Genomic DNA, 16426 nt, shown 5'->3' with positions numbered 1-16426 from the left:
TTAACATGGTGGACAATTGTTACAATTACAGACTCCACATTTATTTTTGTTATTTCACATATACTTCCTGCATAAGAGAAATAAAGTTCATTTTCCACAAAAAAACTCAGCATTTCTGTTGTTATGGATATCTCCCTCATTGTAATCCTTACCTTATGAAAAATTCCACTTGACACACTAGCTCTTGTTGGAAAATTGATGCTTTATTCCATAGTGATAACACCAAAACTCAAGTGTTATTCAGGCATAGTGCCTGCCATGACGCGTTTCAATCGCGTAGCAGCGATCTTGATCACACATATATATATATATATATATATATATATATATATATATATGTTAAATAGTTTTATTGTATGGGTATCCTATGTGTCTGACCTGCAAGCATTATTTTATCAGCCTAATTGCGTTCAAGATGATGCAATTAGGTGTTGTGTCAGTGATTTTGTTGAGCATTGTTCCTGTAATTGCATTCCCTGGTATGAAAATCGTTATTCTCTCTACCTAAATAATTGAATTGCCTCTGGAAAGCAGACTCTGAATGTTCTGAGTTTTAGATGTATGTTCTTCTTTAGATACTGTGCATAGGTTTTTATCAGATTATGATACCATTTTATGGTATAATATCTGTGCTGCCCAAATGATCATTAGCAGTTAGATCATTTTTGACACTCACTTTGACTTGCAAAGAGATCTGGTGTTTTGGCGGGATTCTTACGCTTCAGACTGGCTAATTTTTTTTCTGTTGAGAGTGATTTTAGTTTTTTACATGTCCTGCTTGACAGCATTATAACGATTCCGAATTATGCCTTCAAATAAACGTGCCCACTAGACAGACAAATGTGAACAATTTTTAATATCTGTCAGTCAGGCTGGAAGAGACTAGGCTCCTCAGGTAGGGAACGCAACCCGTCAGCATAAGACGTAAGATTTCTTTTTAAATAGTGATGTTCATTAAAGTAAAATTGTTGCTTTTGTATCAAATTACAAACCAGCTCTGAGAAACAAAACTTTCATTTCAGCTTAATATCATTGACAGCTCTTGCTTTTCTCTATAGTGGTGGCGTTTCGGCAAAGGTTCGTGTTTCCAGTTCATTTCAGCGGTATGATGATCGAACATTGGTGGACTGCTAGTCTTCCTTTTAAAGTGTTTTTAAGGAAGAGTACACAGAAGAAGGTTTGTACAGACTTCGTTCATCAGTCTCAGTGCAACAATTGTTTTAGGGGATGGTAGTGTACATGTATTTGGAACAGCTAACACGAAGGGCCTCTTCAATATTTATCATGCTAAATTGGAGATGAATAACATGACACATTCCATTCATTTATCATTCTTGTTTGTGCTCATTGTTCATTTAAAATGCGCTGATTACATTTTTCAATAAATGTTTGTGATAGTACAGCACGCACATCAATAGAGTATGATTCGAAGTAAGTGATTTGATTACTTGCTTGTAATTTTGGTACTCTGATTCAATCTTTGTCATCTTAGTGTTTGTGTAATCTGAATTGAATGCACTGCTCATGCCTGTCACCGTGGTGCCTAACTTAATGGAAGCCTTTCAATCTGTATATTATCTTTTACTGTAGGTTCCTTCACATGAGCCACTTCTCACACCACCATACCTGATGTAATCACCAATGCTCCTCTTCAATTAAGTAATGCACTTCATAAGTACTGGAAGTAATATAGAATCTGAGTTATGAACTTATCTGACACAGTATCTTCTCATTAGCTTCCTTCTCTCAGAGCTTACACAATTCGAGAATATACTCAAGATAGACTTAAGCTTTGTAACAGTGATCAGAGCCAATACTGAGGCAAACCAGATACAAATCTGTTAGTGTGAGCTCAGTATCCCCACTTCTAACTTCTAACTGTTGACAAATATGGTATAGGATGTTCAAGTATTTGCTTTAGTGATCACCCTTGCTCCTTGGCTTAGGAGACTGATAAACCCACCGCAGAGCAGTCTTGAATCATCCTGGGCAAAGGTAGTTTTGCCTGGTCACAAGTCACTGAACTGCCCAACTTGAGGCACCCACTCAGAAGTATTGATTCATCATTCAGGTTGAAACTTTCAGGTATTCTGCATGGTATTCAAAGTAATTGATTCGGACTGCCTCAAATCAGATGCACTTGTAACGTAGTTTGGAACAGCTCTAATACATTCAGTATATAACGAGGCTGTATTTTAAAGCAGTCGCAAACTGTTTAAATATTACTGACTCCTCCAAGGAGGTGGTAACATGTGCCAGTGGGATGCTGGCCCTGTTTGACTGTTTCACCATGGGATTCATATCAGGCGACCATGGGTGTCCAGAAGCAGTGGTCTAAAGGGCCACTGCCCTCTCCTCAATGTCTTCCCAAATGTGAAACATTTCTTTTGAGCAGCACTAGTTAATTTAAGGAGCATGGGGTGCTTAAAAAAATAGTATTTTGGAATGCTTACATGGTCTGCTGTACTTGCAGGCCACAATCCCAATGTTTGTAACCAATCATAGGGGATTGTAAATAGCTACCTGTCTAATTAGTATTTGTTGGTTAGGTCTTTCTACAACTGGACAGTTTGGAATGCCACCTAATAGTAGATGACACCATAAAATTGGAGACTGGTTGCAACTAGTTGATGTGCAATTTGCGATCACTATTTGCCATCTGTCTCTTTGTACATCTGGCCCATAATTCAGTGGATAATTCTCAAGATACTTAAAACATAGAGAGCAAACCACATGTAGTGAGATGTTGAGTCCTAAGGGACAGAAACGATTTTGTTCTCGATTTACCTTGGTTTAAATGTTCTAAAGTAACTTCTAATTATTTAATTAGTAGGTCACAAATCTTACTGGAGTGATAAAGATGATGAAATTGTTATGCATCCTATACTATACTTTTGCCTTGTAGAATTAAAATTCTAGTCAAATTTTCTCAGGAGACGATTCACACTTCAGTTGTCACCTTACTCCTGAAACTATTGCACATCCTCTTTCATTCAGTCACAAAAGTGGCCGTGGAATTCTTTTAGCCTGTCATGCAGTCCTGACTGGGCTACCTTCTTCAAACCAGGGCGCAATTCATTCTTCTGCTCTACCCTTCTAAACAGTGTACCCCTGATCATCGTCAGCCGTCCCCACAACCATGCTTCATTAATGGAAAATAAATAATCTGTAGGTGCTTTCTCACAAGCTTTTTGTTTGGTAGAGGAGGTTACCTATTATGCAAACTGCCCGACACACCAAGGGCTTCCCTTACAACCTAATGCATGTATTGGAAGGTTTCTGTTAAGCAGGACAGTTCAGTACCAACCTCAAAAGGTGGACTCACCTGACTTCACATAGCTACTCACTGAAGAGAATAATTAAAAGTTTATACCATGCCTCACCGTGTATGCTATCAGGATAATTTTCGCTTTAAACATACATTTATCATGAGTGTGTGTTATATAAAGGCCAAGACTAAGTCTGGATAACGCTAAGAGATCCATTTATAACTATTATAACTTGATATATGGTTGACACTCACTAGGTTCATATAGTATCAGGCCAGGGGCAAGTCCAGGCGTACAGAACGCACGGCCATCAACAGCTGGGTGTGTCGAAACCCAGGTTGCCTCAAAGGGTGGCAGGAGGGGGGGGATAAGAGGGTGGGGCAGGGAGGGGGGAAATTGGGGTTGGGTGACGGGGGTGGTGGGAGAAACTAAAAAATTGAAGAGAGTTCATACTGGTAAAATGATTTCGAATGAAAGAGTATATCTGAAACTAAGGATACGTTCACATTTTGTGTATTGTATATATATTAGATACTTGGACAGGTTGATGGACTGGCTATACTTGAAAACTAGATATGCCTAAGCTAAGGATTGGATCTCTCAATATTGGAGGATTAAATGATTGTAAAAAGAGGGGGAAGTTTGAACAATATCTAAATATGATAAACTTAGATTTAATATGTCTACAAGAGAACCACTTACCCTGGAGGAAAAAACACTGGTTGAACTTTAAAGGCTATGCATTGCTCTCATGTGCATCCCAGACTTCCATGATAAGAGGTGTGGCCATAATTGGTAAAGTGGGGTTAGGGGGGGCCAAAAGGTGTAAGGCGGATCCACTAGGAAGATGGGCAATTTGTGAAATGAATTTAGGTATCACTATCTGCTCGGTATATGGATCTAACACAGATGAGTCAGATGTCTTTAGTCACATCGAAAATGAATTGATTGACTGGCATACCCCCATAGTATTATGTTGGGATCTTAACGTTTCTGCTAATTTCTCGGATGGTAGCCCATATATAGGCAGGAAGCCAAGGGTGTTTAGAGCAATAAAGTCAATGATGCAGTCACATGGCTTAGACGATGTCTGGGGAAATTTATTGAGTGGAGATCCTGGGTTTACTTATTTTTCACATCCCTTTCACAAATATTCGAAATTGGATTATTTCATGATCTCGACCACCCTGCTGAAGAGTGTCCAAATAAACAAGCTTCCCAAAATCATGTCAGATCACAATCCCCTAGTCCTAAATATGGCCATTAATAAACCATATAAAGTTCCTAGGCCATGGACCTTTGATAAAAAACTATTAGCAGATATGGATTACATCACTCATATGAAAACATGTCCCAGGCCTTTTTTGATGCTAATAGGTATAGTGCATCAAGGGGAGGGGTCTGGGATAGCTTTAAGGCAGGATTAAGAGGAGAGACCATAAGTTATACTACCAACATATGGAAAAAGATTAACAGGGAAAGGGAAGCATTGATGGGAAAGCTTAGTGAGGCAGAGACACAACACAGACAAGATATAACTGTAGGTGCTCAATCTGTCGACAGTCTACAAAGAGTAAACTCCCTAAAAGCAGAGATCCAGAAACAACTAGCTAGAAAGGCGGCAGCAAATTATCAGGCACAAAGATCACGCCTTTACGAAACTGGTGAGCAAGCAGGTAGAGCACTTGCCCTGCGCATTAGACAGGTGGCAAGTAAGAATATAGTGACACAAATTGAATATCAGGGATACATATACGATAAATCTGGTGAAATCTTGGAGGTGTTTAGGAAATTCTATCAAGATTTATATCAGGAGGAAGTAGGTGTAGAGGCCCCAAATATAAGTTGGCTAGACATGGGTAGTAAGCTAAAACCGGTCCAGATCGAATCTTTGGAACAAGATATCACAATGTCTGAGGTATTGGAAGCTCTGCAAGACCTGGCAAGCGGAAAAGCCGCGGGCCCAGATGCAATACCGGTAGAGCTATACAAAAATTTAAGGGAGGAAACAACACCAATGCTTTTAGATCTATTTAATGGTGTTATGAATACTGGAATAATACCCGAGTCCTGGCAAGAAACTAATATAGTGATCTTTCACAAAAAAGGGAAACCAAAGACCAACCCGGGCTCCTACAGACCAATATCATTGATCAATAGTGACAACAAGCTATATGCAAAAATCATGGCCACTCGCATGGGGAGGATCATTGCGTCCTTGGTTTCCCCCTGGCAGCATGGGTTTATCCCAGGAAGGGGAACTACAGACCATATTAGGAGAGCTATCACCTTATTTGACATCGGTGCTGCTAGGGGGGAGGAGGTTGCAATGATCCTCCTCGATGCGGAGAAGGCATTTGATCGCGTCAGATGGAGTTTTCTATGGAAGGTTCTGGAGGCAAGGGGATTTGGTCCTAGATTTTGTCAAGCCATTCAGGCTATGTATTCATCACCTACGGCACGAATTCAATCAATGGGGGAAAGATCAGATAGGATCAACATAACAAGGGGTACGAGACAGGGTTGCCCATGCTCTCCAATCTTGTTTGCACTGTACATAGACCCCTTAATCACACAATTAATGAACAGTGCGGTTATTAAACCAGTAATATCAAATGGGTATCAGTCTAAACTTCTCGCATATGCGGATGACTTAGCAGTCATCACAAAAGACCCAGAGTTAGCTATGAGGGAGGTAGTTAATATAACTGGTCAGTTTGGAGATGTGTCGGGTTACCGACTAAATGTGGACAAAACACAAATATTATGCTCTAAAAAAATAGCCAAGTTAGATGGTAGATACCTAGATTCTGTAGTTTACTTGGGAATAATAATAAATGCAGATCCAGGAAGAATAATTGACGATAATTACATCCCGCTTATCCATTCGATGGAAACAGAACTAAAAAGAATGGATTCATTACAGCTGTCATTGATTGGTAGGGCTAACGTTATAAAAATGACAATGTTTCCCAAGGTGCTCTATAAATTAAGGTCAATCCCATTTAAAATCGACGAGAAGATTATTAAGATGATTGAGGCTATATTCATGAAATTTTTGTGGCAATATGGTAAAATAAGGCGATCAAATAGATATATGTCATTACCACAAGATAGAGGAGGGTTGGGATTGCCTGATATCAAGAGCTATCATCTCGCATGTCTCCTAACAGACATGGCTATCCTACTTCATCCGGGGGGCCCAACTCTCAGGCAGGCGGTGTTACCTTCAATTTTTCAGCTATTGGTGGGAAGTGAAGCCGTAGGGCTCTCTTATTAAGGAGAACTCAGAGGAGTTATTACAAGGAAATTGGATTCAAGACGCTTGAAGACGTATGGTATACATGGAAAACTGTTAAAAAAATCCTAGATGTACCCACTATCCATCACAGCACACCGCTCTGGAACTCAACACTCTTTCCAAACCTTAGTAGCGATGGAGCGTGGCATCATTGGGAGAGTCAGGGCATTGTGGAGTTGGGGCAAATAATGATTAGAGATCACTGTAGGACACTTGCAGAACTTACGCAACACTATTCACTACAAGGTTATCAAGGGTTTAAATACCTACAGATTGTCAATAGAATTAAATCAATTAGGCCACATATCACTTTGCTTAAGAGATTTGAATTAATTGAGTATCTAAAGTCGGGGGGACATAGAATTAGGGATATATATAAAATATTTAATGATGCATCGATGGACGACATGGGGAAAATGGAAACCGCCTGGTCCAAAAAATTGGGGGATCCCGAAGTAGATCTTGATAAGGCACTAGCAATCGATAAGAGGTTTCTGCGCTCTTCGAATCTCAGGGCCCAACACTACAAAACGCTATTCAATCTATACTATACTCCGGAAAAATTATTCTCTTGGGGGAAAGCGCCAGATAGTAATTGCCCCAGATGTGGAAATGGTCCAGCGGATCTTATACATATGTTTTATGGGTGTGAAAAGCTAAAAATTATTAAAACTGAAATAGTGCGGTTTTTAGAGGGGTTACTTGACATCAAAATTAATCTATCCCCTACCCTGATAATAATTGGATGTGATGTGAAATTAAATATGTGTACTGAGGCCGAAGCTTTAGTTTTCATCTCTGTAGCAGTCCTTAGGATTCTAATAAGTGCAGCCTGGAAGGATACAGAAGCTCCTACGTTTCAAATGTGGATGTGTAGAATGTTGGGTATACATAATATTGAGGAAGCACTATATGATTTAAAGGGAGCGAAGATAAGGGAAATGGGTAAGCGACTTTGGGCCCCCGTAGCTACTTGGAGGACGGCAAAAGTTCAAATGAATGATTTACTGGTATTGTAGTTATTTTACCTGTCTATTGTTTATGGCTTATTATTCTGTCTCTTCTTTTATTGATGGTATAATTTTACGTATCTATTTATGTATTTATGTACACATTTATGCATATGTATCTTCTGGTATGAACTCTCAATTAAAATAAAAAATAACAAATTTAAAAAAAGAGATCCATTTATGATGTACCACATTCTTGTTTGGCTTTCTATTTATTATATTGCCTATGCCTGTTTATATTATGTTTTTCTCACATGCCTCCATTTTGTTGCACAGCCTGTGATGATTGGTTCAGCAACACTATCACTGCGGGACATCATTCAATCAGAGACCCTTTATATGAAATGGGATTTGCCAGTGCACCCTGTAGCTGAAGACAGTGGACAAACGCAATTTGGTCCCTTAAAGGTAAAACAATCCCTAGTCTCCTTTTATACTGTTACAAAGTGATATCACTCAAATAGTGATCCTCTTGGACCCTATCTTCAACTTCACCATCTTGGGAGGCGTGGAGTATTATGGAAAATAGATTATGAACCACAACTTGTCTGCTGATATTTAATGACTTGAGAGATCCAGTATTGTCTGTGAGCTTCAAGTGACTTGTTGTGGATCCGCTCTAAATTTTTGGGAGGCTTAGTGATTTTTGTGGTGATTCTGTTCATGTGTGGTGTGTATTTCATGGGCCTGATTCACAAAGGGCTTTCGCACTTGTGGTGGAGGCCCTGCAGTTGTGAGGGAGTCTCTACATTCGTGGCGGATTCTCCGCATTGAGAATTCTCATTGGGGAGATACCATCCTGAGTACAGAGACTACCCCATGACTGCGGGGCCTCCACCACGAGTGTTGAGGCCCTTTGTGAATCAGTCCCCATGTATTTTGACATTGTCTGCGTGACACAATGCACGATGGGACTGGGAAACCTGTATTGTCTTGTGCCTGGTACCTACGGTAAAACATGCTTCTATCCTAAATTTCATTAATAATGGAAGTTCACTTAATACAATATTCTTTTTACAATATAGATAAGCATGGAGCTTGCAGGAGATAGCAAAGACTTTACCAGTGCAAACAGCAAGATTTCTGGAGCTGCACAACCTCACCCATCATATGCTGTAACAAGTCCAGGCGTACAAGTTTTGGAACCTGAAAGTAATGTGGAATATTCAGAACAAAACTCGCCATATGTAAAGCAGATAACCTTGGAATCTCCCAAACCAACTCGTGAATCTAGGCAAGTGTTTATAGAAATACCCCGGGCAGATGTCACACATCACCAGCAACCCATGCAGTTGCCTACATCAAGGAACCTAATGAGACAATTCAGTGGACCCATGCAAGAAGAAGAGGATGGCGTATTGTTGTATGTCATACTGATGGTACCTAATGGCAAGGACTTTATGATGACTGAGCATGCGAAGCACTGTCCGTGCAATGTGTATTTAAATATCAAGCTTTTTAATACACCAGAGGCAAGCAGGTCTTCGGTAGTATGGGGCACAAGAGAGCCAGCCTTCCATTTCTCACAGGCAAGTCCTGAAACTATTCATGCATAGTTCTTCATGTGCATGCTCTAATTACAAAATTATGTGTGTAAGTGTGATTCTTCATTGATGGGTTGCTAACGCCTAAAAGGGAGTGGTATCCATTTCAAATTCCAAAGTGGAAGCTTTTCAGGAGAGACTACCTCGGATTTTTGAATGGGGGTTGTGTGCAGTGAAGGGAGTACAAAGTGTTCCAGAGGGCAATACATGCTTCTGCTAGTGCCTTTCACATCATACCAATTGTTTTTTTAAGTTGGTGCATTTCAGCATTTTGTAAATATCTATAAAGGAATTAGAGGACTGATGTACTTTGCAGGCCTCGATCCTTGCATTTTAGTCCATTCAGTAGAATTCTCAAAGGGAATCGTGCCTCGTCAATACGCATGAAGTATGACTTTTGTGAATCTTACTTAATGCCCAGTTTTTGCACTGCAATAGATGAGTTCAGTTGTTATAGCTCAGAAATATTCTTGGGTCACCAACCAGTAACTGTCTATGCGATCCAAGAAAATAACTTTTTTGGGGGTGGTGGGGAGCATTGTAGTGAAGACTGGTCCTGTGTAGAGCTGTTAACGATCATCCTGCTTGAGAAACCACCTTCCCACTTTCACTGTAATTGATGGGTACATTTAGGCAATGTACAATGGGCAAAGTGCTAGTGACCATTATGAGGCAAGTGCAAAGTGTAATTTTGGCACAAACTAATCGCCCCTGCTAAATGTGAATAATAGGGTATTAATGTGCACACCGTGGGTGCAAATACTGGTTGTGCATGTCATTCCAAATTATTAGGATTATTTAGTATATCTGTCCCCATTAATACTCCATAGATCTAAATGGCCCCATAAGAGTTTACATGCTAAATCCAATGATAATACACTATTAAGGTTATCATTTGGTAGTACTACATTGCCTTTGAATTCAGGTCTATGCAGATTAATCAGGATTAACTTGGAAAATCCCTGCATGTTTGCCCCCATTTCCACCAGCATTTTGCTTGCAAATGAGCTTTCAAGGTTATTCAGTTATACATTGTAGGTTTAGTGCATTTCTCTAAATCTGTGATCATAGTAAAAGTGTGTGCTAAACCGATTACTGTACACTTACCGTTGTGCAAATTGTTGGTATGTTTTCAATAGATATGATCATTCAGTTGCCAATCAGTAAACATTTTCTGCCAGAATGTATTTGGGTTGATGGCCATTTATTCTACATTTGCTCTGTAGCCGTTTTTATTTCTGGTTACTGACCTTTCTGCTTCCAAAACCAGTTATCTGCTGTTAGCCTTTACAGTGAGAGTTCCTGTAGGAAGCTTTGTGTCTCTGATCCCTTTCCTTATAGATATAATCACCCCATAATCCTGTTAATAGAACACCACCATTATATTTGCCATTTTTACCTCCCCTTTCAGTCCCTTATTCCGGTAATGTTTCACGTCATACTATTTATATGGTATGCAAGATTGTGTTTCCTCCTGCACCGTCCTTTCTTTATTCTCCATTCCAAGCAATTACCTTATGTTTTTCACTGTGCTGGTACTTTTTCAAATCTCATGATCCTGTCACCCTTTCTATGCAGCAGTGAAATCTATTGTCATCAGTTTGTGGATTCTGGTCCTCTACTCTAATTCCTTTCATTGGCTGTCTGAGTGAAGTCGAGAATTTCTTCCTACTCTGAGGCTACAGTTTAATTTTGCTCTTTCTCTCTCCTTTCCCTCCACCTCAATCTTTTTATTGAGACTGCCTTGTATATCCTTCTATTTCAAACTTTTTTCCTACATTGTCCCATGCTTTTATTCTTAAAGAACTGTCAGCCTTGAATTAAATAACAATATATGTGATTTTCTCAGTTTCTTAGGTTGTAGTATATAGTCGGTAATATCTACATCTTAGGTGCATTGAAGGTAATGTAGCCTAACTGTGTGTCTTTCCGTACTATTACATTGGTGTCTTTATAATGAAATATTTGGCAGCAAGTGTTCTGGTTGGTGTGACGGATCGAGGTTCAATTGTGAAGAATCGAACGAGGTCATTATTACTGACGACAATTATGAACTGCAGCTTCCTGAAGATTTACATGTTTGACCCCTCCTTTCCTTCCAGTATCCACGGGTTGCTGCTTGTGGACTTCCTTCTGATGCCTACCTCTTTAGGTGCAAGGACTTTGGATTCCATTATGAAATTAGAAAGGGATAATTTCAAGGTTGCATCTCTCATCCATCCCCCAAATCTTTGCCCTCTACCCTACTTACTCTTTCTGCGATATTATACAGGTCTTGATGAGTAATCATTAAGATAAATGCAATTTTTCAAATCTTCTCTTCCTAGGATTTTCAACTCCTAAATTCTTTCAGGAAATAAGACATTGAGACGTTCCCTCTATTTTCCTGTTTTGGTTTTTCTTGCTTCTTTTTTTATCAATGTCTGGTTTTGTTATTTCTTGCCATCTCTTTCCATCTTAGTCTGCTGGGGTAGTCTGCTGGGGCTTTAGTCTTGTCTCTTGTATCATTCTTTGTTTAAATCTGTTTTATTGTATCTTCTGTTTAACACCACTTTACAATTGCTAAACAAGCAGACACAGTATAAGTGGCACAATACATCACGTTTCCGGCAACAATTGTTACATTTGCCTAGTGCAGGAAAACTGAGTGACAAGCTTAATCTCCCAACTATTGCCTGTCTCGGCTGGGCCACGCATCAGACCGGGAGTGATTCGTGACCTAGTGATGATCGTCGTGGGGAGATTAGTCTACGAATTAAGTGTGCATGCGTCACTGGTGCGTTGCTATGACGGTGGGGGGGGGGCAAAAGGTCTGGGGTAACAGACTAATTGGGTGAGGGTGCAGGTAGCGTCCCAATCCCTTGCGACCAGAGCCATAGTCATTGAGCTGGGATGCTTGCTAGGGCTGGCGTATGCTCATCTGCAGAGCGGGTATACTGTGCCTATTGTTCCGTTGGAGTTTACCTTTATTGGCGCTGCACATGGGTAACGTATATATGCAAAGTTGTTACAAGACGCGTGTAGAGGCGCCCCTTACTAGCTGTTTGCTATTGGTTCTGTTTCTAGGTCTGGGTTCTCGCTCTCACCTAAGAACGCCTGCAGGATCGCATCCCAACACTCTGCTTTTGGGACTTTACGTAGGCCCAATGTGTCTGTCCTGTCTCTTGTATCATCATCGTAATATTCTGTTTGGATGCAGGCGCCTGGCGTTACTTTTACTCCTTTACTTCTTTGCTCACTGTACTCACCCATTCACACTTTCCCTTTAAAGGTCTATATACAGAGTTTTACTTCTTCATGTTTACCGGGTCTGGTGTCTTATTAGACTAATGCGTCCACTGAAGGGGCCTCTGTTCGACCTCATGGTCACAGATTCAAACCCTGGCAGGTCCACGTAACCTTTCATCCTTCGGAGGTAGATAACCTAAGTACCATTAACTTGGGTAACAATAAACATCTATTATTCAGCGCCAAGATACCCTTGTGTGAACGTGCACTTTACAAATACACATTATGTTATGTTAGTGTATAATCAGAGATCAGTTTCTCCTCTTTTTTTTTAATCTGATTTTCTTACGTATACCTTCTGCTCCTATCCCAGTCCGAGTGCTTGAGGTTATCTGACTCAATTTGTCAGGTGGAGAGCTAGAGCAGTAAGTAAGCTTTCTTTCTCTTCTGGTGGCTAGGCATCTTCATTTAGTGACTATCCCATACAGTTTATCAATTACATTTGGAGAGCCCTCTTTCTGCGCTCTCCAAGAGGAGGCTTATGTTGTTCCCACATTGCTTATATACCATCCACTTGTGAGATAAGAGTCTAGAGACCCTCTGCCTGTATGTGATTTATCTGCTTGACCATTAATTAGGGGGACTAAGATGGATTATAAGTCTTGGGGGGGTAGTTGGAAGACTCTTATTTTTTCAGTCAGTAATAAAGTCACTAACCTACAGTTCATGTGACCCACTAGCTTTTTGTGGCTATAGGGGCTGTTTTCTGTCCTCTGCAGCCTGCAGACACTTACCCATCCGTACTCAACCTCCACCCCCATCTACAACCAATTAGAAACAGGTGCGGACAATTGAAACTGTATTTCTCACTGTTCATGTCTCAGGAACTTTATACACACTCAGTGACCTTTGTTAGATTTCTCTGACTGCCTGTGGCTCCGCACTGCAGCAAAACATTAACTGTGGATGCCTCTGGCTTCCGCAGCCTCTCCTCCTATATCTCTTGCCCAGCGTTACAATGAGCTATTCTAGAGAGCTCTAGCTCTCAATGTGATTTCTCACCCACAGATGCATGCCTACTCTTCACTCTTGCTTCCCATGTGCTCATTGTCCACAGAGGCATGGCTGCTCTGCGCTCCAGCTGCCCATGTGCTCCTCCCCAACAGAAGCAGGTCTACTGGTCGCTCCTGCTGCTCATGTGCTCCATTTCCACAGAGCTTTGGCTGCTCTTTCTTATGGCTGCCCATGTGCTCCTCATCCACAGAGACATGGCTGCTTTTCGTTCCAGCTACCCATGTGTTTCTTAACCTCAGAAGCCTGCCTAGCCTTTGTTCCTGCTGCCATGTGCACCTCGACCACAAAAGCACTGATAGTCTTTAGTGCAGCTGTCCGTGTGCTCCTCGCCTACAGAGGCTAGCCTACTCTTCGCTCCGGCTGTCCATGTGCTTCTCGCTGACAGAAGCATGTCTCCTCTTCGATTCAGCTGCCCATGTGCTGCTTGCCCACAGGAGCATGGCTGCTCTTTGCTACTGCTGTCCCTGTGCTCCACACGCGCTGAGGCATACCTGATCTTCACTTCAGCTGCCCATGTGCTCCTTGCCTATCCAAGCATGGCTAGTCTTCTCTGCAGTGTCCCTTGTGCTTCCTGCCCACTGAATCATCTCTACTCTTCACGCCACCTGTCCATGTGCTCCTCATCAACAGAAACATAGCTAGGCTTGGCTTCTTCACTCCACCTGTCCATGTGCTCTTTGCTCACATAGGCCTGGCTAGTCTTCACTACAGCTGCCCATGTTCTCTTCGCCTACAGAAGCTTGGCTAGGCTTAGTTCCAGTTGCCCATGTGCTCCTTGCCTATCCAAGCACGGCTAGTCTTCTCTGCAGTGTCCCTGGTGCATCCTGTCCACTGAATCATCTCTACTCTTCACTCCACCTGTCCATGTGCTCGTGCTCCTCACCATCAGAAGCATAGCTAGGCTTGGCTTCTTCACTCAACCTGTCCATGTGCTCCTCACCAACAGAAGCATAGCTAGGCTGGGCTTCTGCTACACGTGCTCCTCACCTACAGAAGTGTGTCCACTCTTCACTCCACTGTCCATGTTGTTGTACAGACGTATAGCTAGTCTTAGCTCAAGCAGCCTATGTGCTCCACACCTTCAGAGGCATAGCTAGGATTCCCTCCTGCTCCCCAACTTCCATCTTGTTGTCTGCCTAGTTCTCCAGCAGAGAAGTGATGAATCTCTGTTCAATTCTTGGGTCCTCCTAGGTAGTTTCCTTGATTTCTTATTTTAAATGAAAATCTACTCGAAGGTTTAGTCACCTATCTTGCTTACAAAGATTTTTTTGCACAGTAGTTAACCTAATTCACCTAATGCTGTTGTTTTAGGATTTTAATAGGATTACTAGAAGTTGGTGCAGAAACCCCCACACACACATCCTCCTTCATTGTAGTACAAGTGCATGCAATTCCCTCCATAACTCCTCTACCAATTCTCTTTGAAAGCAATATTTATTTAAGCTAGTCTGTCAGTGTGCCTTGTATATCAAACACCAGAAATGCCTTTACTTGCTGTGTCCTGCCCATTCACCCTTTATGCAATGGCATTGTTTTTGAATTAGGTGGCTCCGGTTTCCCTGACTCGAAGACTTATGGAGAGATTGAAAAACAATGTAATGGTCATTGAGGCCTGGAACAAGGTGCCCAGGCCAGGCCAGGACAAACTTCTAGGGCTTGTGAAGCTTCCTCTGCATCAGTTTTACATGTCATTCAGGTGACTATGGTTAAAAGTATTTGTACTTCTCCAGCGTTCTAGGAAAACATTCATATTACATGTTCAGATAGAAACATAAAAAAGAAAGTGCATGTGAATTTTAATTTACTTCTGATGTTCATCTCCCATTTAGTGACCCAAAGATATCTCGACTACTGTTCCAAGCTCAGTACCCTGTGGTTGCAGTGGACAGCTACATGCCAGTCATTGATATGTTCACAGGCAGCAGAACTGGTAGTCTCCGTGTCCTGTTGGCCATGGGCTCAAGTGACCAAGTTGTGGCATTACAGAGGTTGAAGAATGATGAAGTGACTGTACCATCCTCCCTTCAAAGACCGGCACATTTCCTTGACCCGCCACTTCCATCTGGGCCTGTGGTATGCTCCTCTATTTCCTCATTTTGGCTTGATATCCAGCACATATAGCAGCTATAAGTATGAAATATAAGTGGCATAAGGCCCAATATGTGTACTAACCACAATCATTCTGAATGCGTTATGTTATATATATTTATACGATGAAAGTTCTTCCATTGTATGAATTTCCAGCTCTAATCACCACAAACATATCAGGTGTCGATGTTCACCTACCAACCACAGACTTACCCCACATCTGAATTTGTAAATATGGAAATTCAGCCATGGTGGCAGAATTTTCATATAGATAGATAAATAACTGTGAAATTACACTGTTGTTGCCTGTATGAGTCAGGATTCAGAATTTTATAGGACTGAAGTGGTCATTTTGTGCACAGATGTTTACAAATGCTTCATGAACCCAGACCTGAAACTGTGTTTACAAAAATGCTTTTTGAAATGGATAGGACACCTTGTGCATTTTATGTGCCTTGCAAATGATCCAGGGAATGTTTATTATATTGGGTTTATAGATAATTTCCTTTACAATTTAGTTTATGCATATTTTTGCTTTTGTTTGGTGTCCTGCCCAACTTCAGTGTTGCTCACCTGTAAAGCAGTAGTTTGGCAGAAACTAGTATTCATTTTCATTATATGGCAACAAAACAAACTGATGCATAATAAATCTATGGCTGTACTTTTGTTTCCTCCCCCTCCCATCAAAGTAGAGGGTCATGTAACATCCTTTAGCCCTCCAGCTCACGATTACCTGTCATAATAATCACAAGATCACTTTCAGAAAGCATTTGATTCAACCAGCAAAGAAGACATCGACTTGAAATAAGGCGATGCACTTAGCCTTGTTTTGGGAACATTTATTATTTGTATTAAATCAAATCCTCGCGTTACCGTACTAGAAGCTCACCACTAGTAAATTCTAGCCCTTTT

At 41.1% G+C, this 16426-nt stretch overlaps 1 protein-coding gene across 2 annotated transcripts in view; it reads left to right on the top strand.

The window, feature by feature from the left end:
• The window catches only part of C2CD3 (C2 domain containing 3 centriole elongation regulator), a 494984-nt gene that overhangs the window by 110033 nt on the left and 368525 nt on the right, over positions 1–16426 (top strand). For both annotated transcript variants that reach the window (XM_078658566.1, XM_078658565.1), the window contains exons 12-16: positions 1059–1177; positions 7857–7988; positions 8606–9109; positions 14971–15122; positions 15256–15499. In XM_078658566.1, coding sequence (XP_078514692.1) covers positions 1059–1177; positions 7857–7988; positions 8606–9109; positions 14971–15122; positions 15256–15499 — 1151 coding nt within the window. The remainder of the gene's footprint in view (positions 1–1058; positions 1178–7856; positions 7989–8605; positions 9110–14970; positions 15123–15255; positions 15500–16426) is intronic.

Source organism: Lissotriton helveticus, chromosome 8, assembly GCF_964261635.1.
Source record: "Lissotriton helveticus chromosome 8, aLisHel1.1, whole genome shotgun sequence".
In the NCBI taxonomy this organism is placed as follows: Eukaryota; Metazoa; Chordata; class Amphibia; order Caudata; family Salamandridae; genus Lissotriton; species Lissotriton helveticus.
This window is presented reverse-complemented; position numbering and strand designations above follow the sequence as displayed.